Source organism: Geotrypetes seraphini, chromosome 4 (genome assembly GCF_902459505.1).
Source record: "Geotrypetes seraphini chromosome 4, aGeoSer1.1, whole genome shotgun sequence".
NCBI classification, from domain to species: Eukaryota; Metazoa; Chordata; class Amphibia; order Gymnophiona; family Dermophiidae; genus Geotrypetes; species Geotrypetes seraphini.
The window spans coordinates 88,437,162-88,462,928 of NC_047087.1; the positions used below are offsets into that span (position 1 = coordinate 88,437,162).

At 43.2% G+C, this 25,767-nt stretch overlaps 2 protein-coding genes across 2 annotated transcripts in view; one reads left to right on the forward strand and one right to left on the reverse strand.

Moving 5' to 3' along the window:
- Positions 1 to 4,809, forward strand: part of LOC117358733 (ICOS ligand-like) — a 29,716-nt gene extending 24,907 nt beyond the window's left edge. Inside the window, exon 6 of the mRNA XM_033940320.1 lies at positions 4,420 to 4,809. Within this exon, the coding sequence (XP_033796211.1) occupies positions 4,420 to 4,481 (62 nt within the window). The 3' untranslated portion in view covers positions 4,482 to 4,809. The remainder of the gene's footprint in view (positions 1 to 4,419) is intronic.
- Positions 4,810 to 14,864: 10,055 nt separating this feature from the next.
- Positions 14,865 to 25,767, reverse strand: part of CD96 (CD96 molecule) — a 73,875-nt gene continuing 62,972 nt past the window's right edge. The window contains exons 12-14 of the mRNA XM_033940235.1: positions 23,874 to 23,939; positions 19,776 to 19,899; positions 14,865 to 17,405 (exon numbers count right to left, since the gene is read on the reverse strand). Coding sequence (XP_033796126.1) covers positions 17,297 to 17,405; positions 19,776 to 19,899; positions 23,874 to 23,939 — 299 coding nt within the window. The 3' untranslated portion in view covers positions 14,865 to 17,296. The remainder of the gene's footprint in view (positions 17,406 to 19,775; positions 19,900 to 23,873; positions 23,940 to 25,767) is intronic.

Consider the following 25,767-nt stretch of genomic DNA (forward strand, 5'->3'; position numbering starts at 1 on the left):
CAGAGAAGGGGGGGGTTAAATAGAAGAAAGACTAGAGAGATAAAAGGGGACCAAAGGGGATAGACAGGAGGCAGAAGCAGGACTTTGGGAGGTGCAGACAGAGGGGGAGAGCCCCTGAGGAAGAGCAGAGAGAGGCAAGATCATAACAGAGGAGGGAGAGAGGGAGACCTGGAACAAAGGTACAAAGGAGAACTGACACTGGATCTGGGGGCACTAAGGACATAGGAAGGAGGCACTGGGGGCACTAAGGACATAGGAAGGAGGCACTGGGGACACTAAGGACATAGGAAGGAAGGAGGGAGGGAATAGAAAGGGACAATTGTTGGGCCTGAGTGCAGAAAGAAATGAAAGATAGGATGCACAGTCAGATGGAAACGCAACCAGAGACTCATGAAATCACCAGACAGCAAAGGTAGGAAAAATGATTTTATTTTCAATTTAGTGATAAAAATGTGTCAGTTTTGAGAATTTATATCTGCTGTCTATATTTTGCACTATATTTGTCTATTTTTCTATAGTTACTGAGGTGACATCGTTAAAAATCCCCCAAATATAAATGATAATTAACATTTTCTCTGCGTATAGGGTGCTTTGTGTTTTTTAAAATTTTATGGTTACCATTATGAAATAATAACATATTGTGTGTACATGAAAAATGAATGGAAAAAATTGGGGGCGGGGCTAGGGCAGGATTGGGGGCGGGACTATATATTAATAGATGTCCCGTTGTGATGAAAAAAATAAATGGTCACTTTACACATAACTTAGACACCGATAGAATTTCCCTCTTAATTGACAGTATTCGCTAAGGGTTGCACATAATTCCTAGGCATGCCCCACCCATGCCCCTCTCTTAACCATGTCCCCTTCATTAGGCATTAGAGCACTTAGGTGTGAAGATACTGAATAGTCCCTAAGTGCACTTACATGCAGAAATGGCATTTTTTCCCAATTTGGTCATCTAACATATTTTAGCATGGAAAGTTACATGCCTAATCAATGCCTGGCATCAGGTGCTCTATACAGAGCTAGAGGGCTTGTGAATGATTGTGAGAAATATAAAGCAAAAGCATGAATACTTTGGGAGTAATTTGATAATTGCACACAGTGGTGAAAAGTATATGTTTACCTTTTCCCTCTGTGGATTTTATAGGATTTTCAGCATAAATTTAGCCCAGGAAAAGTAAATTAGCATAAAATTAGCCCAGGAAAAGTAGTGCCAGGCAATTATACCTGCTATTTTGTGTGGATATGTTGTCTGAATAAAAATAAATGCTTCTCTTTGAAAATTCAAAAGGAATCATGTAATTCCAAATCCTGCTTTGTGAAACACACTTTCCAACAGCAGATCAAAATTTATGCAAGATGGTACTATGGAGATAATTTAGTGATAGAATACCTAGGTGAAATGCCAGAAAAAAAGCCTATTTGATCAAGGTCACATAAGCAGCTATATGACATTGTATAATGGGCTCATACAATGACCACCAAAACAAGGAACAGGAACCCCACGAGAAACAGCAAAAGCAAACAAAGTGTGGCGTGGAACAATGCAGATCAACCAGGGACTAGTTTTATAAGTCTGATAAGGAAAATTTTATTAATGGATCGACATGGTCCATGTTTCAGCCAAAGGCCTGCCTCAGGGGCTACATATAAAATCTGACCAAATGCTGATTGTAGTACTATATGTGAAAATAAATTTCTTAAAATGACGATCGGTCTGGAAGGCGGCACGCATAATATCGCTCTGTGTAACAAACTCCAGTACTGCACAAATTTGCACATCTTATTCATTTATTTATTTTAAAATTTATATACCATCTAAAGACTAAGGGGTTCATAATAAAAAAAAAAAAACGTCTAAAAAGTGTCCTAAGTGGCTACTTGGACGATCAAAAAGCCTGATCATCCAAGTACCCATAACCAAAGCTGGTTTTTAGACGTATCTAAAACCAACTTAGGCCTTTCCCCTGCCTCTAAACGCACAGAGAGAAAAGAGGTGTGTTTAGAGGAGGGGAAAGGGCGGGCAGTGGGCGGGAGGTGGGCCGACCTACACCTAGCCGTACAACAGGTATAACCAATACAGTTTAGTCGGCACTTAGATCTTTTTCACTTAGACGAAATAAAACCAGGTCTAAGTGCCGAAAAACGGGCTGCTGAGCTGATGGCCGTTGGCGCCATCAGTTCAGCGGCCCGGCAACCTAACCATCGCGGCAGGAGAGATGCTTCATCTCCCCTACCGCAATGCCATCACTCCTCTACCTGAACTGCCGCGACCCGCGGGGCCTTAGGCACATGGCCCACCCACAGGAGGGGCCTAAGGCTCCTGGGCCTATTCTGATTGGCCCAGGCGCCTTAGGCCCCACCAGGAGGTGGGGCTTTGGTGTCCCTGGGCCAATCCAGCCCCATTCTTCGTTGAGCTGCATGCCGGACGGACGGGTTTGGCACCCGTCTGTCCGGCCAACCAAAAATAGGTACGGGGAAGGGGGGTGGGGTGGGGGGGTTGTGGGGTCAGCCGGGGGGGTCGAGGGTCGGCTGGGGGGGCTGGTCGGAGGTTCTTGGGGGGGCGAACTTTGGGGGGGAGGGGGGTGCGTCGAAGACAGGAGGGCCTGGGATCCCTCCTGCCCGTACTGTAGTGGGGGTGGGGGTAGGGGGGTCGCCTGGGCCAGGAGGGCTTGGGCTCCCTCTTGCCCCGATGTTATCGGGGGGGGGGGGGGTCGCGGCTTCAACGGGGCAAGAGGGCTTGGACTCCCTCTTGCCCCGATATCGTTGGGAGGGGGGGGTCACGGTTTGACATGGCAGAAGGGCTTGGGCACCCTCCTGCCTGGATCGTTGTTTGGGGGGGGGAGGATTCTGTAACCGGTGTTGTTTTTGACAGACACCGGTTACAGAATCCAGCTTTTAGGCGAAGGACTGGCTCCTCCTTCGCCTAAAAGCCTTTCTGTTGGACGTTTTTGGCTTAGGCGTGTTTTTGTTTCATTATGGTTAAAAAGTGTAGACGTGCTGTGGGGGTACTTTTAGACGTAGTGGAGATTGGGCGTTTAGGCAGAGGAAGGCCATAATCAAAACATGGACGTATGTTTTGGTTATGGACACTTTCCCTGCTTCTGGGTTGAACGTTTAGGGCGCAGGTGTCAAAGTCGGTCCTCGAGGGCCGGAATCCAGTCGGGTTTTCAGGATTTCCCCAATGAATATGCATGAGATCTATGTGCATGCACTGCTTTCAATGCATATTCATTGGGGAAAACCTGAAAACCCGACTGGATTACGGCCCTCGAGGAGGGACTTTGACACCCCTGGTTTAGGGACTTAGGCCAAAAGGGGACTTAGACGTTTTTTTTTATTTTGCCCATCTAAACAATTTGCAATACATTACATTACATTACATTAGAGATTTCTATTCCGCCATTACCTTGCGGTTCAAGGCGGATAATTAATAAAACATACATAAAATTAACATCGCAAAATAGGGTTATAAAATCTTTACTCTTAAAAAGTGTCTTTTGCTCCAGAATCAACCAAATGCGTCCCAAAAATGCTGTAACAAACTGCTGAGTTTTTAACTGTTTCTTAAATTGTAACTGATTTGAACATAATCGTAACTGCCCTACCAAGGCTTTCCACAACTTAATGCCAGCAATACAAAAGCTGTTGCTCTTGTGTCTGCATATCTCCCTTGCACTATCAAGTCCAATAACTATTGGCTTTAAGATCACAAGGATCTATTCAGTTGAAAAGGTAATACAACTTGATAAAAATACTTTGGTGTTTGATGGTAAATAGTTTTATGAATCACAGAAATCACCTTATGCTGAACCTGGAGTGCAACTGGCAGCCAATGCAATTTCTTTAAAACAACTACCGTATTTTCACCCATATACCGCGCACCCGTGTAAAACGTGCACATGGGTATAGCGCGCGGGGAACAGAAATTTATGTAAAAAATTTTACTATAGCGCGCACACGCGTATACCGCGCATGCTGCCCCGACTCTCCGTTCGCCGCCCCAACTCTCCTCTCGCCGCCCCGACTCTCCTTTCACCCGCCCCGACTCTCCTTTCCGAAGGACCGCTCGCACCCCCACCCGAAGGACCGCTCGCACCCCCACAGCCTCCCCCCCTCCCCCTCCCGCATGGAGAAGCTGCCTACCGTTGTTTCCGGATGCCAGTGAGCCCAGCTGCTTCCTCTGCCGGCGGTCCTGCCCCTTCTCTGAGCTCTGCGCAGCCTCCCTGGTTAATATGCTTTTTATGTTCTCTTTCTGCCTTGGCGTCCTGTTGCAAAATTACCCTTTTTATGAATACGATGCAAATAGATGCCAGTAAAATTTAGAACACTTCAATTGTTTGATGGCATTGTGGAACTTTGAATTGTTTCATGGCATTATTGAACAGGTTGCTTTGTTTTGGTTTTTTTCAGTCCCAGCTGACAGAAGCACTTCAGACAGAAGCACTGAACTTGCTCCCCTTACTCAGAAATAACAGAGACATCTAATAAAACTAAGGGCTCCTTTTATCAAGCCACGCTAGCGGTTTAACGTGTGTAATACTTCGTGCTAAACCACCAGCCTCGCTAGCCGCTACCGCCTCCCTTGAGCAGGCGGTAGTTTTTAGGCCAGCGCGGGGGTTAATGCGTGATGAAACATTGCGCGCATTAACCCCACTAGCACGGCTTGATAAAAGGAGCCCTAACTAGCAAGGACACTGCTTTTATCCAACAGGAAATAAGCTCCTAATTTATTCTGTACATATTATATAGCTTATATTGAATAACTTTTATTACTATGTCATATATTCCACATTCTCATTGTTCTAGATTGTTTTGTAAAACAATAAAAAAAAACTTTTTATAAATCTTAAGGTTCTGAAAAATTGTATCCATTCTGAACGATCTAAAATAAGTTCAAGACAAATTATGGATCTAATTCCTGCTGAAAATGGTCAGAAATAGCCCCTAGAAAACAACCTCTTTGGTTTGGGTCTGACCAAGAGTTTTTGGTTGCTACTCTGAGATACATTTACATACATTATTAATTCATGATTAAATTGTCTTTCTTTGGCATTTTTGGGACATAGACCATATGTAGAAGTCTACCCGGCACTGTCCTCATGTTCCAAATTACTGGAATTTCAGTCAGAGCCGTCTCCACTCCAGCTTATCCTAAATCGAATTGCCAGATATAGGACACAGACCGTGCAAGTCTGCCCAGTACTGGTCTTAGTTCTTCACAGCCAGAGTCACCATCTAAGCACCACTCAACACATCAAACACACATGCAACCATTTATGGGGTTGTTTTTTAAAAAATCTAGTAACAAATTCCTAAATTATGATATCTTCCTTCTATGTCGGGTGTTAACCAGCCAATCTTACCATCTATCAAATAGACCTCAAAATCCAAAGGATAAAACTCCTTGCTCGCTTGTAAAGCATCCGTGTCTGAGAAACTACCTACTTGTCCTGTTTGTCTATTTGATTTGATTGTAAGCTCTACTGAACAGGGACTCTCTCTTGAATGTTTTAATGTACAGGGCTGTATACATCTAGAAGTCCTATACATAAGAACATAAGAATTGCCATCTTCGGATCAGACCCTGGGTCCATCAAGTCCGGTGATCCGCACACACGGAGGCCCTGCCAGGTGTACCCTGGCATAGTTTTAGTCCCCATATCACTGTATGCTTCTCAAGGGAGATGTGCATCTAATTTACCCTTACCCGTATCACTCTATGCCACTCTTATGGAGGTGTGCATCTAGTTTACCCTTAAATCCTAGAATGGTGGATTCTGTAATTACTTCCTCTGGGAGAGCATTCCAGGTGTCCACCACTCACTACATGAAACAGAACTTCCTGATATTCGTCCTGGACCTGTCCCCCCTCAGCTTCAGTCTATATCCTCTTGTCCGTGTCACATTGGACATTGTAAATAACTGCTTTCCCTGCTCCATTTTGTTGAATCCTTTCAGTATTTTGAAAGTCTCGATCAGATCCCCTCGCAGTCTGCTCTTCTCAAGGGAGAACAACCCTAGTTTCTTAAGTCATTCCTCGTAGTCCAGGTTCTCCATCCCTTTCACTAGCTTCGTTGCTCGTCTCTACACCCTCTCTAGCAGTTTCATATCCTTCTTTAGGTATGGAGACCAATGCTGGATGCAGTATTCCAGGTGCGGTCTGACCATGGCTCTGTAGAGTGGTATTATAACTTTCTCTGATCTACTCATAATTCCCTTTTTTTATCATGCCTAGCATTCTATTTGCTTTCTTCGCCGCCACTACACATTGCGCCGACGGTTTCAGGGTCCTATCTATCAGTACACCCAGGTCCTTTTCCTGTTCGGTCTTTCCCAGAGTTACATCTGACATACTATACTTGTGATCTTTTTTTTTCTGCCTAAATGCATCACTTTGCATTTTTCCACATTAAAATTAATCTGCCATTTATCTACCCACTTCTCCAATTGATTCAACTCACTCTGTAGTTCCTCGCTATCCTTCTGCGATCTGATTGCCCGGCATAGCTTTGTGTCATCTGCAAACTTGATGATTTCACTGGATGTTCCTTCTTCCAGGTCATTTATGAAAATATTAAATAAGATGGGTCCAAGTACCGAGCCCTGGGATACACCGCTAGTCACTTTTTCCCATTCTGAGAACTTCCCATTTATGCCCACTCTCTGTTATCTGTTCTCTAGCCATTTGCCTATCCATCTTAGTATATCTCCCTCTATTCCATGGCCTTGTAATTTCCTGAGAAGTCTTACATGTGGAACCTTGTTGAATTCTTTCTGAAAGTCCAAGTATACAATATCCACTATCAATTTGTCTGTTCACTGTCTCAAAAAATTGAAGTAGGTTCGTCAAACATGATTTCCCTTTCCTGAAGCCATGTTGACTGGCTCTCATCAGGTCGTGTGTGTCTAGGTGCTGGACTATGCTAACTTTGATCAGCGCCTCAATCATCTTTCCAGGGACAGACGTGAGACTCACAGGTCTGTAGTTGCCTGGCACTCCTCTCGATCCTTTTTTAAATATCGGCGTGACGTTCGCTATCTTCCAGTCATCTGGTATCTGTCTTGTTTTGATTGACAGGTTGGCAAGTTTTTGCAATAGTTCTCCGATTTCAAATTTCAGTTTGTTTAGGACTCTCGGATGAAATAAGTACTACTAGCAGTGTTCCCTCTAAGCGGGCGGGTGTTGTGAGCAAACTTTTTTCACTGTGAGCTAAAAATATCGGGCGCCAGCAAGTTATGAGCCAAATAAATATGTTGTCAAGGCATCAGGCCAGCTTAAGTTCCAGGCCAGTTATGGAACTGAATTTAAGATTTGTAGGTTCATGGGGACATACTCTAGTCCGTATAGTGTAACAGGAAAATTTACAAAGGGAAACTCTCTAAGGCATAAAGAACACATGGGATTTGCTTATGAAACTGATATGTATTCTCAGCCATATAAACTTCAGCCCTGTCTCTTTTCGGCCAGGTGATATTAACTATTCTATTTCAAGCATGAGTAGGTTTCATTGCAGATGGAAGGGCTATTTTACTAATCATTTAACCTGTCTTAACTGTTTAGATACAAGGATCCAATGCTGGTAGAGCTATCCTCCCTATTTAACCCGATTAGTATCTGGCCCCAAACTGTTGTCAAGTACCAGCCAGACTCCACTGAAGAACACAGTATACATAGGCAGCGGAACGCTTTTTTGTTTGGGAGGCCCAAAAGCTGCACCTTAGACCCCTACCCCAGACCTGTCCAAGCTCCTCCCTTGACCTCACCCCCATAATAATAGCACTAATTGTATACACCATTTCTTCCATTCATTTTTCATAGACATACAATATAATCTTATTAATAATACACAATGGTAATCACAAAATTAAACTACACAAAGTGCACTCTTTTTTTTCTCCCCACCACTGCACAGCATTTCTTCCTCTCTACTCCACCCCCCATGTGCAATGTCTTCCTCTCTCTCTCTCATTCCTTCCCTTGCTGCAAAGGGAGTGGGGAAAGCTTGTCACCCCTTTCCCTCACCCCTCCATTATCTTACTATTTTCTTCCCCCTTTATTTATCTCCTTCCATCCAGTATGTGTTCTTTCCCCACTTCCATTCAGCATCTGCTCTCCCCTCTCAACTGACATCCATCTGCCTTCTGCTCTCTCTCCCTTCTTCTCACTTCCATCATCTGTCCCCTTCTCTCTCTCATCTCCTCCATTCCATCATCTGCTCCTTCTCTCTCCCCCCCTCCAACTTCCATTATCTGCCCCCTTCCCCTTACCTTTGCGGGTCACTTTCTTTCCCCTGAGGTGGCTCATGTCAGAGGGGAAGCTTTGGCCGAGCAGAACCGCTTGCAAGGAACAGTGGAACTTACTTGATTGATGTCGATGCTGGGGCCCGTTGCCGTTTGAAGAAGAAAAAAAAAAAAGGTGGAAAAAAGGGACCTGCAAAGGCGAGAGGAAGGGAAACCTTCAGGACAGCTGCTCTTTGCTCTCCTTCAGTGGGCCAAGAATCCAGACCAGCAGCGGCAGCTCTGTATATTTTTAACTTCGGCACAGAGCTGCCCCTAATCAATAGTTTAGCGCGGTTTCATGAAGCAGCTTCGGGACCTTTGCTAGGCCGGCCCACATCGCATCATCGAAGCGGGCCGGCATAGCAAAGGCCCCGAAGCTGCCTCATGAAACCGCGCTAAACTATTGATTAGGGGCAGCTCTGTGCCGAAGTTAAAAATATACAGAGCTGCCGCTGCTGGTCTGGAGGTGCGGAGACAAGGCAGGAGGCAAACGCGGTGGAAGGCAGGAGTCCCGGCGAAGGCAGGAGTCCAGGCACCGCGACTGCAACAGGAAGTTGCAAGTCAGCTGACGCCGGCCTTTCGTTGCGGCGGGGACCGAATCCTTCGCGGACCGGCAAGATTTTTTTGCGGACCGGCGGTTGAAGAACTGTGCTCTACACTGTGTGCGCTGTGACGATAAACTTGTGCGCTGCGAGGTAATATTTTGTGCGCCAGCGCACGCCAGCGCAGCTTAGCGGGAACACAGACTAGTAGTAGTTTTTTTATACCATTCATTTTCTAATTAGAGATTCTTTCTGTTCATCCCACAGCTTTTTGAATTCCAGAGATGAAAACGGTGATGGAATTCAAAATGGTATGGGATGTACACAGAGGATCTCTAATTAGAAAATGAATGGTATAAATAACTACTACTTCTAGTATATATCATTTCTTTAGCACTGCTAGATGTATGCAGCACTGTACATTAAAACATTCAAGAGAGAGTTCCTGCTCAGTAGAGCTTACAATCAAATCAAATAGACAAACAGGACAAGTAGGTAGTTTCTCAGACATGGGTGCTTTACAAGCGAGTGGGGGTTAGGAGTTAAATGCAACCTTGAAAAAGTGGGCTTTTAGCCTGAATTTGAATACTGCCAGGGACAGAACTTGATGTACTGACTCGGGCAGACTGTTCCAGGCATACGGTACAGTAAGAGAGAAGGAACTTAGGCTGGAGTTGGCAGTAGCGGTGAAGGGTACAGATAACATAGACTTGCTGGGGAGGAATATAGGAGAAATGAGAAAGGAGAGATATTGAGGAGCTGCAGAGTGAATGTAAGTCAATAAGAGTAAGTTGAATTGTATGCGGAAATGGATAGGAAGCCAATGAAATGACTTGAGGAGAGGGTGATGCGAGCATAATAACTCTGGTGGAATATAAGTCATGTAGCAGAATTTTGAATGGTTTGAAGGGGAGAGAGATGGTTACGTGGAAGACCTGTGAGAAGCAAATTGCAATAGTCTAGGCGAGAGGTGATAAGGGTGTTGATAAGGGTTTTGGTTGTGTGCTCAGAGAGGAAGGGTTGGATTTTGGTGATATTACAGGTTTTGGCGGTCTGTTGGATTTGTGCAGAGAAAGAGAGAGAGAGAGAGGAGTCAAAGATGACTCAAAGATTGCGAACTGACAAGACAGGTAGGATAAGAGTGTTATCCACTGAGATAGAGAATGGGGGGAGAGGAGAGGTAGGTTTAGGTGGAAGGATAAGTAGTTCAGTCTTGGTCTTGTTCAATTTTAAGTGACAGTGTGACATCCAGGCAGCAACATCGGACAGGCAGACTGGGACTCTGACCTGGATTCCTGTAAAGATTTCTGGTATAGAGAGGTAGATCTGGGAGTTAGCATTAAGTTGACAAGGTTATCCATTTCAGAATGGAGACTTTTTTGTCCAATTCTGGTTTTAAAATTCCATCCCAAAGTAGTGTAGTATTTGTAGTCCATGATTCTTTCCATTGAAATCATTGCCACAGAACCCATAATGCATCAGGATGAGGTTATCAGAAATCCTGAACTGGCCAAAAAGTCTCCCTTCTGGTCACCCTAGTCAGTATAGAGGTGATATTGAAAACCATGGGAGGAGATCAGAACACCAAGGGAATGAGCATAGATGGAGAAAAGAAGAGGTACCAGGACAGAGCCTTGGGGTACCCTGACTGATAGTAGTAGAGGAGGATCCACCACTCCATATATTGCTGAAGGGTTAGAAGGAAAAGTGTGCCTTTTTGCAGATGATACCAAGATTTGTAACAGAGTAGACACCGAAGAGGGAGTGGAAAATATGAAAAAGGATCTGCAAAAGTTAGAGGAATGGTCTAATGCCTGGCAACTAAAATTCAATGCAAAGAAATGCAGAGTAATGCATTTGGGGATTAATAATAGGAAGGAACCGTATATGCTGGGAGGAGAGAAGCTGATATGCACGGACGGGGAGAGGGACCTTGGGGTGATAGTGTCCGAAGATCTAAAGGCGAAAAAACAGTGTGACAAGGCAGTGGCTGCTGCCAGAAGGATTCTGGGCTGTATAAATAGAGGCGTAGTCAGTAGAAGGAAGAAGGTGTTGATGCCCCTGTACAGGTCATTGGTAAGGCCCCACTTGGAGTATTGTGTTCAATTTTGGAGACCGTATCTGGCGAAGGACATAAGAAGACTTGAGGCGGTCCAGAGGAGGGCGACGAAAACGATAGGAGGCTTGCGCCAGAAGACGTATGAGGAGAGACTGGAAGCCCTGAATATGTATACCCTAGAGGAAAGGAGAGACAGGGGAGATATGATTGAGACGTTCAAATACTTGAAGGGTATTAACGTAGAACAAAATCTTTTTCAGAGAAAGGAAAATGGTAAAACCAGAGGACATAATTTGAGGTTGAGGGGTGGTAGATTCAAAGGCAATGTTAGGAAATTCTACTTTATGGAGAGGGTGGTGGATGCCTGGAATGCACTTCCGAGAGAGGTGGTGGAGAGTAAAACTGTGACTGAGTTCAAAGAAGCGTGGGATGAACACAGAGGATTTAGAATCAGAAAATAATATTAAATATTGAACTAAGGCCAGTACTGGGCAGACTTGCACGGTCTGTGTCTGTATATGGCCGTTTGGTGGAGGATGGGCTGGAGAGGGCTTCAATGGCTGGGAGGGTGTTGATGGGCTGGAGTAAGTCTTAACAGAGATTTCGGCAGTTGGAACCCAAGCACAGTGCAGGATAAAGCTTTGGATTCTTGCCCAGAAATAGTTAAGAAGAAAAAATAAAACAATTAAATTGAATCAGGTTGGGCAGACTGGATGGACCATTTGGGTCATTATCTGCCGTCATCTACTATGTTACTATAAAGGTGAGAGATGAGAAGAAAACTAAGGAAGAACAGAATCCTGAAATCCAAGTGAGGTCAGCGTATCAAGGAGAAGGTGGTGGTCTACAGTATCAAAAGCAACAGATAGATCAATAAGGATGAGGATAGAATAGAGGCTTTTGGATCTGGCCAGGAACAGGTCTTTGGAGGCTTTAACAAGGGCAGTTTCCTTAGAGTACATGGGGTGAAAGCCTAATTGGAGAGGGTCAAGAATAGCTGTGGATGACAGGAAGTCAAGACAACGGCTGTGAACTACACATTCAAGTAGCTTGAATAAGAAGGGGAAGAGGAAGATGGGGCAATATTTGGAAGGATAGATAGGGTCTAGTGAAGGTTTTTTTGAGGAGTGGTTTAATTACGGCATGTGTGAAGACATCAGTAGAAAGTGATAGATTGAGGATGTGACAGAAGGGATGACAGTAGGAGAGATAGTACTGAGTAGATGGGTGGGAATCAGATCAGAGGAACAGGTGGTTGCATATGTGTTTAATGTGTCGAATGGTGCTTAGATGGTGACTCCGGCTGTGAAGAACTAAGGCTGATACTGGTGAGACTTGCATGATCTGTGTCCCATATATGACAATTTACTTTAGGAATAGGTTGGAGAGGGCTTGGATGAAAACTCCAGTAATTTGGAACATGACAGTGCCAGGCAGATTTCTACGGTCTGTATCCCACAAATGACAAGATGGTTTGGATAGGTTGGTGTGGATTTCAACGGCAACTACAGTAGTTGGAACCTAAGGACAGTCTGGGCGGACTTCTATGGTCTATGTCCCAGAAATGCCAAAGAGAGACAATGTTATCATGAATTAATAATGAGTATGACTATTGAGCAGACTGGATGGACTATTCAGGTCTTTATCTGTCATAATTTAATATGCTACTATGATAATGAACAAGGGCCTGTGCTGAAAGTCAAAGGATTAATGGTCAATAATAAACTTTAAAGTTGGTCATCAAATGTGATGAATGAGTTCATGTGAATTGCAGAGGTTTAACACAATGACTTGGTCCCCCTTAGGAAGGGATACTTTCATTCAATACAAACTGTGCTAGGCCACAAGGGACATCTTATATTTAAAAGGTTAGACTCACAAATAGATGGTGTACTTCTGTGTTCCTCTCATAACATTGCCCTTAAAGAGCCTGAACGTATCTATTGTATAATAGATCTTATCAACAAAAAAAGATCAGACCTGGCTAGTACTTGCATGGGGATCACCAGGGAAGGTCAGATCTTGAGGATATGGAAGACAGTGGTAGACCTCTGCAATCCTCTGCACTTTGATGGGGCCATAATAGCCAAGTCTATAAAAATAAAGATGCCTCATTTTTCTGTATTGCTCTCTTTATGGGATATTGCATTAAGAAGAAGCATACGGATGCTCCTGTATAACATCTTTATTGGGACCTTATTGTGGCAAAGGATGGGTAGAAAATTGGAGGTCAGATCTGAGCCAAGTGAATTTCAGCTTGGTTGGAATTTTATGGAATTCTTGAATTTTCCCAAAGCCTCGCCAGTCATTGTGCTGTGTCTTTAATGTGGAATTTGTCGATGTTCCTCTAGCTACTGCCAGGACTTCTCACACATACTCAGTTCACAAGAACTGAGTATATTCAGGGAGCCCTGGAATTGGTGGCTGGAGGTATGCTGCTGATTTCTGCATTAAAGGAGTGCCATGAGGAGGAGGAGGGAAAAAGCTTGGGAACTGTAGTATTGTATTTCTTTGACTGGCAGGCTCCCCGCTAGGAAAGGTATGTTTAGTGGGGAGGGGGGGACAGAGGAGGAGGGAGGGAGGATTGTGATAATCTCCCCTATCCTACCCCTAGGTGCCTTCAAAAGTGGAGGACTGTCTATGCCCCTGGTTGCCTTGCACCTGTTATTCAAAGCTACACCCCTAGAGGGAGCTATTCATGGCTACTTATGGTTTATTCATCATTTAGGGCTCCTTTTACAAAGGTGTGCTGGCGTTTTTAGCGCACGCACCGGATTAGTGTGCGCTAGCCGAAAAACTACCACCTGCTCAAGAGGAGGCAGTAGCGGCTAGCTTGCACAGCATTTTAGTGCACGCTATTCCACGCGTTAAGGCCCTAACGCATCTTTGTAAAAGGAGCCCTTAGTATAGCACCTCCTGTGACAACAGGTTGTTGCCAATAAACATTTTAAAAAAACCAACAACCCAGCCAATTGCATTTTCATGATTTTGGAATATTTTTATTAAAATTGTGCAGCAAAACAATTCAGCAATAAACATGTCAGCTCATAAGATCTATAGCTACACTTAAATACTTGTATGATATCCTCAGTGAAAGCTGGAATATGTACAGATACCACTAAACTTTTACTATATAGGTACATATATGAGGGACTGCTGAAAAGTTCTCAGTCCAAACAACAAATTTGTGGCAGTCTCCATTGAGGGCTATACACTTGGTCCAGCGATTTTCCACTTTTTTTTTGTTCTGTATTTTCCTGACGGAATGAAAAAAGTGGAAAATCACTTAGCTAAACCCCCCCCCCCCCCCCCCATTTTAGAAAAGTGCGGAAGAGGTTTTTAGCACCGGCCGGCACGCTGAATACTCTGCGCTGCTCCAATGCTCATAGGAACTCTATGACCACTGGAGCAGCGCAGAGCATTCATCATGCTGGTCAGTGCTAAAAACCTCTTCCACAGTTTTGTAAAATGTGTGTGTGTGTGTGTGTGTGTGTGTGTGTAAGTGTATAGCGCTCGATGGAGACTGCCCCAACTTTGGTTAGGCTGAGAACTTTTCAGAGGCCCCTCGTAGAGACCCTAGAACTACATCTCTTAAATCCCTGAGTATGATAACTGTATGTAGACATACATAACATGACTTAAATCGGTGTCAGGTCAAAAGCGCGCCGGGACAAAGGCGCGCCCAGACAATTGAGCGCAGCGCGGAGGCGCACGCTGCTCAAAATGACAGTTTTTAGGGCTCCGACGGGGGTGTGTGTGGGGGAACCCCCCCACTTTACTTAATAGACATCGTGCCGCGTTGTGGGGGCATTGTGGGGGGTTTGGGGGTTGTAACCCCCCACATTTTAATGAAAACTTCACTTTTTCCCTGTTTTTAGGGAAAAAGTTAAGTTTACAGTAAAATGTGGAGGGTTACAACCCCCCAAACCCCCCATAACACCGGCGCGATGTCTATTAAGTAAAGTGGGGGGTTCCACAACAAAAACCCCCGTCGGAGCCCCTAAAAACTGTAAATTTCTTCGGCGCGCGCCTCCATCTTGCGCTCAGTTGTCGGCGCGCGCCTTTGTCTTTCACGCCGTTGTCTATGAACCCTTAAATCATTTCACATACTTTGGAATTGCATGTATCAAATTTTTGTAAGTATTCTTTCATATCCCTGGCAGTCAGTACAATAATACTGTAAAATTGTCCATTTTATTAACGAAGTAAAACAGAATAATTTGGAAGACAAGACACTTCTCAGCTTTTTACTTTTCAGAGGCTTTGGGGGAGTAAAAATCATTGAAATTAAAGTAATCTATGTCTCTGGGTGTATAAGATCCTTCGTACGATATGTGAACCCTGTGATCTGCTGTAACAGTACCAATGTCTTATTCAGTCTGTTACAGTCCCTTGTAAAATTCTTCACATTCTTGCTCATTTTTTAATTTTCTTGTAAAATGTATAATACAACCTGCATTGAAGTAGGAGTTTGTTTTACTGATCCATTCAACATATATGAAAGAACAATTACTGAAATATTCAAAGAAAAGTAGCTGAGAATAAAACATTAAGAAGCCGTTAGAATTGCATAAGTTTTCACACACCTCAGTCCTTTAAATGGTGGAAGCTCATTTTGCAGCAGTAACGATTGTTAAGGTTAAGTGTCACTGTTCACCAATTTTCCCCAGTGGGATGGTGCATTTTCTGCCCGTTCTTCTTAGCAGAAGAGCTCAAATTCTTTCAGTCGATTTGGGATTATCTGTGGATTGCAGTACTTAAGCTAGAAATTTTCATTGGATCCATCCTTTTGGCTTTGACTGGGCCACTCAAAATTCTTCTTGCTAAGCCATTCCATTGTTCTTTTTCCTTTGTGATTGGGTTAAATTGTCCTGCCAGAAAAGCAAATCATCTCTCCAGTCCCTGGCCTATGGTAGACTAGAAAATGCTTTCCCTCAGAATCTGCCTATACTTTATACATCCATCTTTCCCATCTTCACAAGCCTTTCTATCCCGCTGCTGCAAGGCAGTCCCGCAAAATAATGCTGCCACAACCATGGTATCAGTAGGATGATGTGTTTTATTTGTTTCATGCTGTACATATTGATTAGCATTGAGACCAGAGTTCCACTTTGGTGTCATCAGACCACAGACTTCCTCCTTCGTATGCAGTGTCTCATGAGTATTTCTCTGCCAACACTGTGTGGCGCATCCTAAGGCTTTTCCTCGGCAGTGGCTTTCTTTTTTTTTATGCCATCCTCTCACACAGACAAGATTTGTAGAGTAATCTTGAACACTGATGAATAATCAACACTTACCCCAGCCTCAGTTGGATACCTCTGTAGTTCTTTCAAAGAAATATTAGGTCTCACAGTGACCTTCCTCAGCAGTTTCCTTAATCTAATGGCTATTGCATATCTGTCTGTCCAAGTTAGATTGTAAGCTCTTCCAAGCAAGGACTGTCTATAAATGTCATACTGTACAGCGCTGCGTACGCCTTTCAGCACTATATTCGTGATAAGTAGTGGTAGTAGTGGTGGTGGTGGTACCAATCTGTTTCTACTTTACAGTGATGGACTTGACAGGACCCCAAATGATATTCGAACATAATGGCATTTTCTTATAACTTCCCCCCAGTCTGTGTCTTATGAAGAGCTTTATCCTGGTGTTCTTCCAGCTGTTCCAAGTCTAGTATGTTTAGGTCTTTCCTTTAAATTCACTTCCACGAGAATTGGAATCCAATTGACACATGTGAATGGCACATGTGTCTCTACCTAATTTATTTAGGCAGTTTTTAGACATATACAGTCAAGCCTCTATGATTTCAAGGCTCCACCACAGCAATTAATGTTGAAAGTTTTGATTGTGTTTCTCTAGATACCCTAAATTCATTCATTCATTCATCTATCCATTCAGTGCCTTTTAAAAGTTGCCACATCCTTGTATATTTTTATCATTCAATTCAAAATACACTATGTTGAAAGTGTAGGATATGTTGTGTATATCAGTTTACATGGATATGGCAACTTTTAGAAGGCACTATATAGATAAATGAACAATGTAGGGTGTCTACACAATCAAACTTTTAACATTAGCTACTATAGCAGAAACCTCAATTTAGAGGTGGGGGAAAGGGGTTAGTGTCTATCAGCAACATATAAATTCCTTGTTCTATAAATTTCAAGTGTCCCTCCATCATGAGGCATCATGAGGTAATAATCAGCCTATTTGCTGATATCAGCTGAGGAACAGACACCAGACTGCCTTCTGCATTTCATATATACTGTCTATATATATGTACATGAAGTGATATTCAACTGATCAGACTGAGTAGAACAGCAACATACTTGTGGCAATGATGAAAATTATCATGAAGGAAAAATTTCTCTAATCATCCTTTCAACGACAAACAGAAAACCATCAGGACCTAGAGATTTTCCAGCGCATGGCAAGATGCCTCAGTTTCATCAGAGTCTTGAATTGATGCATACTTTATTGGGGGTGGTGGAGGTTTGAATGGTGGGGGTCTATCCATGCTAAAGGGAAATTAAAAGACATGAAAATTGGATAAATGAATAAAAAAATTGTTATGCTACATTTATTTTCTTTTACTAGCAAAGCTTATTCTAGGACCTTTCTCTTTTTGGTTGAACCTGAATACTTGTGGAAAAGAACAAGAAGCATAATCCTCTCAGATCTGAGATTTTTTTTCACTTCTGTTCCTATCGTCAATTGATCAGTGTACTCATTCATTAGAGATTAAGTGCATTGATACAATAGAATACCATGGAAGCACATGCTTGTCTGGGGAAAACTGAGAGAACTATCTACCCAGAGCCAATCTCATATACAGTATCCAATGGCAACACAAGTTCTTCATTTAGTGGTTTATATGCATACTACAGGAATGTCAAGAGACCTTCTCCCCTTTATGTACAGTTTTGTATCCATTCTCTGCGTATGAAGACCATAAACATCATTTAAATATTAATGATGGAAAGGGGAATGTGAAAAATATTAAAAAATCCACTGAATCTGTCAAAAATTTGAAAACTATTTGAAAAAATTTGTCTTCCATTTAATTATAAGGTCACTAAAAAGGAAATTCTATAAAAGGCGCCTAAAGCTAGGCACCTAACTTAATTAGTACAGTATATTGGCTTCAATTATGAGGTTTAAAAAGCTCATAATTGAAAAAAATAGAAAATGAATTGGGTGATAGGCACCTATCTTCTTAGGCATGATTCTACATAAGATGGGCGCCTATTATATGGCGCCTAATGGTACCTAATTCCAAAGTAGGCCTGTATAGGGGCGGAGAAGAACTTAGGTGCGACTCTCTAAAGTATTTAGGCACCTATAATATAGGCTTTTAAAAACCTGGCCTACATTTTAGATGCCTATTAGGTGCCTAAGTTTCGGTGATGGGATAATCGCGCCCCAGCGCACTAACAATCCAGCGCTGACAATTCAGCACAAGAAAGAAGCGCGCCGCCGAAAGCCGCTGAAAAACATTATTTATAAAGAGCTCCGGGGGTGTGGGGGGAGCCCCCCCACTTTAATGCATAGTGTTTGCGCTGCCGTTGGGGGGGTGCTACCCCCCACATTACAGAGAAAACGGAACTTTTCCTGAAAAAAATCAGAAAAAGTTTCATTTTCTCTACAATGTGGGGGGTTGCACCCCCCACACCCTCCCCCAACAGCAGCGCGAACACTATGCATTAAAGTGGGGCGGTTCCCCCCCACCTCCCGTCGGAGCTCTTTAAAAATAAGTTTTTCGGTGGCTTTCGGCGGCACGCTTCTTTCTTGCACTGAATTGTCAGCACTAGATTGTCGGTGCGCTGGTGTCTTGTGCGCCACTGACTATGAACCTAAGTTTCAGTTAGGCATGATTCTGTACCGAGCGCCTAAGTGTGATTGACATGAAATAGGTGCCTAACTGTAGGCGTCTATCTTTTTAGGTACCCAATTACAGAATTTTGCTGTTACATGCATAAGTAGAGTAGTTAATTACCCTATCCATAAGTTTGAGCAGGCCACAGAAAATTTTGCAGGTTGTCTGGGGCAGATTCAGGGTGGAGTGTGAATGTTTCACTTGTCTACAGATAGCCAGTGATATTTAGCTGCTATCAATATAACGGAAAGGTTGTCCTAAATTTATCCCTACACCTACGGTTACCAGACCTCCGGGAAAATCCGGACATGTCCTCTTTTTAGAGGGCCGTCTGGGGTCTCGGATGGAATTTTTCTGGAATTTGGAAAGCCCCCCCCAAGCTCCGCCTGCATCTGGAGGTCATCTGAGCATGCGTGGATGATGTCACACACATCCACGCATGCTCCAGGCCCTCCAGTCGTGGCCGGAGCTTCTTAGGGAAGAAGAGAGGTTTGTGGGGGTAGGGCTGGTGGTTGAACTGGGAGGGGCTGGGGTAGAACGGGGTGGAACCGAAGGCGGAACTAGGCAGAGGCAGGGTAGAACAGGGCAGGGGCAGAACAGGGTAGGGCCATGTGTCCAGATTTTTGCGGCCCTTAAAATGGTAACCCTACCTACACCGATATGAATAATTGCAGAATCTCATTGGCTATCCATATAGGGGCCATACTCATTGCCATGAGCATATATTTAGTGCCACTGCTTCTGCAGAGAGCACCACGTAATATATAGGAAATGTTTAAATGCTGCAACAGCCCCTTAAAAAACATTGATCCTGTGGCTTTTGTGCAAGACGTTATGAAAACAAGAATGTCTCACATGAGAGGCAAAGAAGGCACCTTACCTTCTGGCATACTCTTATTACCTATAGTTTTCAGTTTATTTGGGGGATTCCTTTGAGACAATGAGAGGACATTTAGACATTGCTGCTTGGCTTGGGGGGGCTCTCATTCTAGGGTCACTGCCTCATACTTACATTTCTCTCCTGTACTGACACCATTGTCGGATCATGAAGAAGAACAAAATGGTACAGATCAAAAGCAGAACGGTCACTAGGACAGGCCAGGATATGGTATGCTGTGGAGATTTTCCTGTAGAACCTGAAGGCACATCCATGTACAAATAAACATAGCTTATGTTTTATACATATTTTGATTGATAACTTTTTTACAGGATGCTCAGATTTTTCCTCTGCGCATACACAAGGTTGGCTTATTTTAACACCTCTTTTACACCCTCATGGGCCAGATACAATGCTTCATTTATATAGTTTATGGGGCATTTCTATTAGATGAGGCATGACACGCTGCTCCTGATTGGTGAGGCCTCACTTTAGTACAGGAAGAGGCGGTCGGAGCATACCGTGAGTGATTTCCTTCACTCACCGGCGCTCCGGCTGCTCTCTCCTGCCCGGTCATTCGTGGTCGGAAAATACCGCGAATCACCGGGGGAGCACTATATTATTTTTAGTAATAAATTTCTTGGATTTTGGAACTTCAGTTGGTGCTGGAGGTCGATTGTTCATTCCCACTTTTTTTGTTTCTGGGACACATTCAATGTGCTACATTGCTTATTAACCCCGTTTTATCAAGCTGCCCTAGAGGTTTTTAGCGCAGGCTGGCCAGATAAGGGCTCCAATGCTAATAGGAATTTCCATGCTATAAACCTCTAGGGCAGCTTGATAATAGGTGCCATAAGAAACTTAAAATATCATTATCTGTCCACTAATCAAAGAAGCACAGCGACATTGCAGCCCTGCTAATGTCAGGGTGTTAACTGTTTGCTAAACATGTCCTATAAATTAAAAATGGAAAGTACAAAAACAGTGAGCTTCATCCCTTCAGTCTAATTCGGTGTTTCCCAAACATTTTGCAGCTGCAACCCCATTTTAGAAAGTAAACTGATCATATGACCCCAGCTCTACCTTTTCTCCCATACTTCTGCTCCAGGTAGGGTTACCAGATTTTTGGAAATGAAAATCCGGACCCATGGCCCCGCCCCATTCTGCAAGGTCATGCTCCATTCTACCCGTCATGCTCCATTCCAGCCCACGTCCTGCCCCCCCAGCCCCACCCACCTCAACCGGTTTGCTCGTCGAGATGGCATCTGCGATGACATCACATGCATGTGCATGACATCACCGTGTTGCATTGGCACATGCACATTTGCCATCCTGACATCGCTCACTGCTAGAAGCTTTTCAAAGTGCTGGGTTTTGAAAAGCCATCTGGACCCCTAGACATGTCCTCCTTTTCGAGGATGTCTGGTAACCCTAGCTCACAGGTGTCAAAGTCGGTCCTCATGAGCCGCAATCCAGCCGGGTTTTCAGGATTTCCCCAATGAATATGCATGAGATCTATTAGCATACAATGAAAGCAGTGCATGCAAATAGATCTCATGCATATTCATTGGGGAAATCCTGAAAATCCAACTGGATTGCAGCCCTCGAGGACTGACTTTGACACCCCTGTGCCTAGCTCCAAGTCATCTTGTAGCACTGACTGACCCTGCAACTAACTCAGACTCCCATTGAGCATGTGTAGGCCAAGTTATAGAGTCCCATCAATCTGTGTGAGTCAGACACTCTCTGGTCTTTTTTTTTTCTGGCAACATTGAATCCTGACCCTGATCCCTTCATTTATTGTCCCCATACTCAGAAGGGCCACAAAGATAGGATGAGCAAAAGTCAAAGGTTCAATATATTCAGGTTAGTTTAGGGCACGGTCTTGGGGTGCACTATAAAGACAAGGTTGACCTCCATTTCCCTAAATGAACTCAGGGCAGCAATAGGTTTGATGGTGTCAGGTCAAAAGCGCGCCGGGACAAAGGGGTACGCAGACAACTGAGCGCAACGTGGAGGCGCGCGCCGAAGAAAATGACTGTTTTAAAGGGCTCCGACGGGGGTGTGTGGGGGGGCCCCCCACTTTACTTTATACAGATCGCGCCACGTTGAGGGGGTGTTGTGTGGGGTTTGGGGGTTGTAACCCCCCATATTTTACTGAAAACTTCACTTTTTCCCTAAAAAACAGGGAAACAGTTAAGTTTATAGTATAATGAGGGCGGTTACAACCCCCCAACCCTCCCACAACGCCGCCGCAATCTGTATTAAGTAAAGTGGTAGGGTTCCTCAACAAACCCCCCCGTCGGAGCCCCTAAAAACACTCTTTTTCTTCGGTGTGCGCTTCCATCTTGCGCTGGTTGGCACGTACCTTTGTCTTCGGCGGTTTTGTCTATGAACCGGTTTGACTAGTCAAAAAATGACAAACCACTTTTTGAGTGGGGGAGAGTAAAATACAGAGACTAATATCTTCTCCCTTCTGCTGAATATCACTAATTGACTTGTTTGTAACTTCGCTATCTCCTTCTTGCCTGCTCCCAACTTGCTAAGCTATTTTGATTGACTTATTTGTAACTTCACTGTCGATGTACAGTCTATTGCCATGTAAACCGCTTTGAACTATTCTGGTACTGCAGTATACAAAAATAAAGTTATTATTATTATTATTATTTAATTGCAAACTTCTTTGATCAATGTAAAAATGACCTCAGTGCACAGAGCCTAATCAAACTAAAGGCTTCCATTCAAAATCACACCATCTCTGGTCCTGGAAAAACTCCATGTCTCCTCATCACTGTATTATAGTTTCAAGTTTATTAAAATTTGATATCCCGCTTATCAAATTTCTAAGTGGCATTCAAAGGTAAAATGATTATAATTTAGGGTAATACATACAAAACTCATTAACAGATGTAAATTATCATACAATAGGTTAGGGGAAAATACAATAATTGATAGGACAGGAAGACATGGATGGTAAATACAATATGGGGGGAATAATTTTGTTTCTGTAGTTTAGGAATTATTGAGGGATTATACATCTATAAATAAAAAAGTTTTAAAGTTAGATTTGAATCTATCCAGAGAAGATTCCTCCCGAAGAAGTGATGGCAGAGAGTTCCATAATAGGGGGCAGTTACAGAGAAGATTGATTTGAAAGTGGTATCGTAAACAATTTAACATAATGAAGGCATGACTAAAATATTTTGATATATGATCGTAGTAGTCTAGATGAGTTATAGGGAATGAGCAATCTATCAATAAATGCTGGGGAGTGAACGGTTCTAGATTTGAATGTTAGAAGTAAAATTTTATGTTATTCTGTGGGAAAGTGGTAAACAATGTGCATTAATCAAGAGTAGTGTCATGGTCAAATTTTCTGGCTTTGGTTAGGAGTTTAACTGCGATATTTTGAATTTGCAGTCATCTGAGTTATTTGGGGGTTATTTCCTTATATAGCGCATTGCAATAGTCTAGTCTAGAAATGACTTGTGAGTGAATTAGAGTATTTAAAGATGAAGTTTCCAGAAGATTTGCAATAGAACGAATCATGTGTAATCTGTGAAAGCATTTTCTGATTATTACTATTTTGGAAAATATTTTTTTGTAAAGTCTCAATGTTCAAATAATCACACAAATAGTCATAGTAACATCACTTTTCTTTAAAAGCTGTTGTCTTCAACTGGTTAATATTCAGTGCTACAGTATTATCAGATAATCAGGTGAGCTGAAAATCTCTAAAAAGCAGTTATAGCAGTCTGCCATCCTGCGCTGTAATTAAGTAAAGAGTCCTGACAAGGAAACCTTGTTTTACCCTTCCAGGATGCTTCAGGGGATGGGGCCTTTCAAATGAAACCTAAAGCTTAACTTGCAGCTCAATGATAGTGGCCTGGCATTCTCTATTTGGAATTAAATAATACTATAAAATGGTGATAATGAGACAAATGGAGTTTTATCAGGACCAATTATGGTGGGGTTTGTTGTTTTTTGTTTTTTTTTTTTTGAATGGATGCCTTTAGTTTGATTTTGCATCATGCACTGGGGACTTTTTTCCCCTCCATTTTTAAATTGATCAAAGAAGGTGATAATTAGTGATATTCCATAGAAAGAATTCCGTCTCCGCAAAAGGTTTGATTCATCTTTCTTTCTCTGTCATAATGATACAATACAGAATTACAACAATGTCACAGAAAGAACTACAACTCAACAGGAAATGAAAGAATGACAGTGACTTACTGGTGACATTGAATAGTCTTTTGGTGGTTAGGAAACTGCCAAGTCCAATGGTAGAAATCACAACAGCTTTTGCAAGAGCAAAACAAAATATATTTAACAAAATATATACTTATGCATACAAACAAATGGAATTATACAAAATTATAATCATAAATTGCCAAGAATCAAAGTAAACACTTTGGGCCATATTCTATAAATGGTGCTGTAGAGCTTAGGCAGTGATAGGCGCCCTACCGCTGCCTAACTTGTCTTAATTGGCTTTAATCAGCGCGGTAATTGACTGCATCGTTTAAAACTGATTAAAAACTTATTTAAAAAACTAGACACTAGGAGGCATCTACAGTGTAGGTGCCGTTAATGCATCTACCGCAAGACCCTAATGGCGCCTTATGTCTAAGTGGGCAAGGTATGGGGTAGAGCGGGACTTAGGCACCGTTGGGTGCAATTCACTAAAGAACTTAGATGCCTGCAATTTAGGCCAACGTTGCAGGCATCGTAAGTTTTTTTTCTTAGGCTTTGTTAGCCATGATTCTTTTAACAGCACCTAAGCGTGATTGACATGCGGCTGGTGTCCATTTCTGTAGACGCTGCCTATTTAGGTACCATTCACAGAATCTAGCCATTTGGTCAGATTTTATAAAAGGCACCTTAGGTGCTTCTAGGTGCCACAGTTGAGACCACCTACTAACGCCTAACTAAAATCCGCGCCGAACCTAAATTAAATCAGTTAGCTTAAATAGCGTAATAATTGACTGCACCATTGAAGTTAGTTGAATAATTCATTTTTTTAAAAATTACAATTAAAAGTTAGGCGCGGAATTCCACACGGCACCTAGCAACGCCTAAGTGGAGGCGCCTTCCGATGCCTACTTGAAAAGTAGGCCTGGCTAGGGGTGGAGAATAGGCGTGGTTGAGTTAGGCATTGCTAGGCATCCGAGATAGGCGCCAGTATATTAGGCCAGTGAAAACCTGGCCTAATGTATCAGGACCTACCTTTAGGATGCCTAGCAACACCCAAGTCTGCTTAGGTGCTGCTAGGCGTGATTCTATAAACATGACCTAGCGGTTGATAGACAACTGCATCGAGCAGCGTCTACAAATTAGACACCACCGGGCACCGTTCGTAGTGTAGAATCAGGACCTTTGGGGCCGATTCTATAAATAGCGCATAATGGTGCTTAACTCCCATAATGGTGCTGCTCATCAAAGTTCTCACTCAAGTGCTCATCTTTTCCCCATATTGCTTTTTGGTTATTAAACTGAAATGGATGAATTCTCTGGGGATGATACCACATCATTTTCTCTCCAATACATTCTTCTTCCTCTTTCTCTCTTCCACTGGATGCCTTCAGAAGTCATACAACTGCATTCATGTCTGGTTTTGAATCCAATGGCAGGCAGCTTGAAAGATGAGACTAAGGGCCAGATTTAAGTTTTGGGCCAAATAAATACAAAACCGAACGCGAAAAGCCCACTAGTCCATTTATTTGCACTGTTCTGAAATGGTACCTCTTTAAAGGGTCCTTTTGCTATATTGTGGCAAAAGTGGCCTTAGCATGCTCCTTACAGGGGTCTTTTCCTTACAGTAAGGCCACTTTCCCCACAGCCAGAAAACAACTGATTTTTCCATTTTCTGAATTAATGGCCACTTGCAAATTGTACCATTAGCATGCGGCCATTAAAAACATTAGATCAGGAGCCCTTACTGCCTCAATTTTGTAGGTGGCAAGAGTGGTGTCAGGTCAAAAGTGCGCCGGGACAAAGGCGCGCCCAGACAATTGAGCGCAGCGCGCGCCGCCACGCATCTCTAAATTACTGTTTTTAGCGCTCCGACGGGTTTGTGGGGGGGGAACCCCCCACTTTACTTAATACACATCGCGCTGCATTGTGGGGG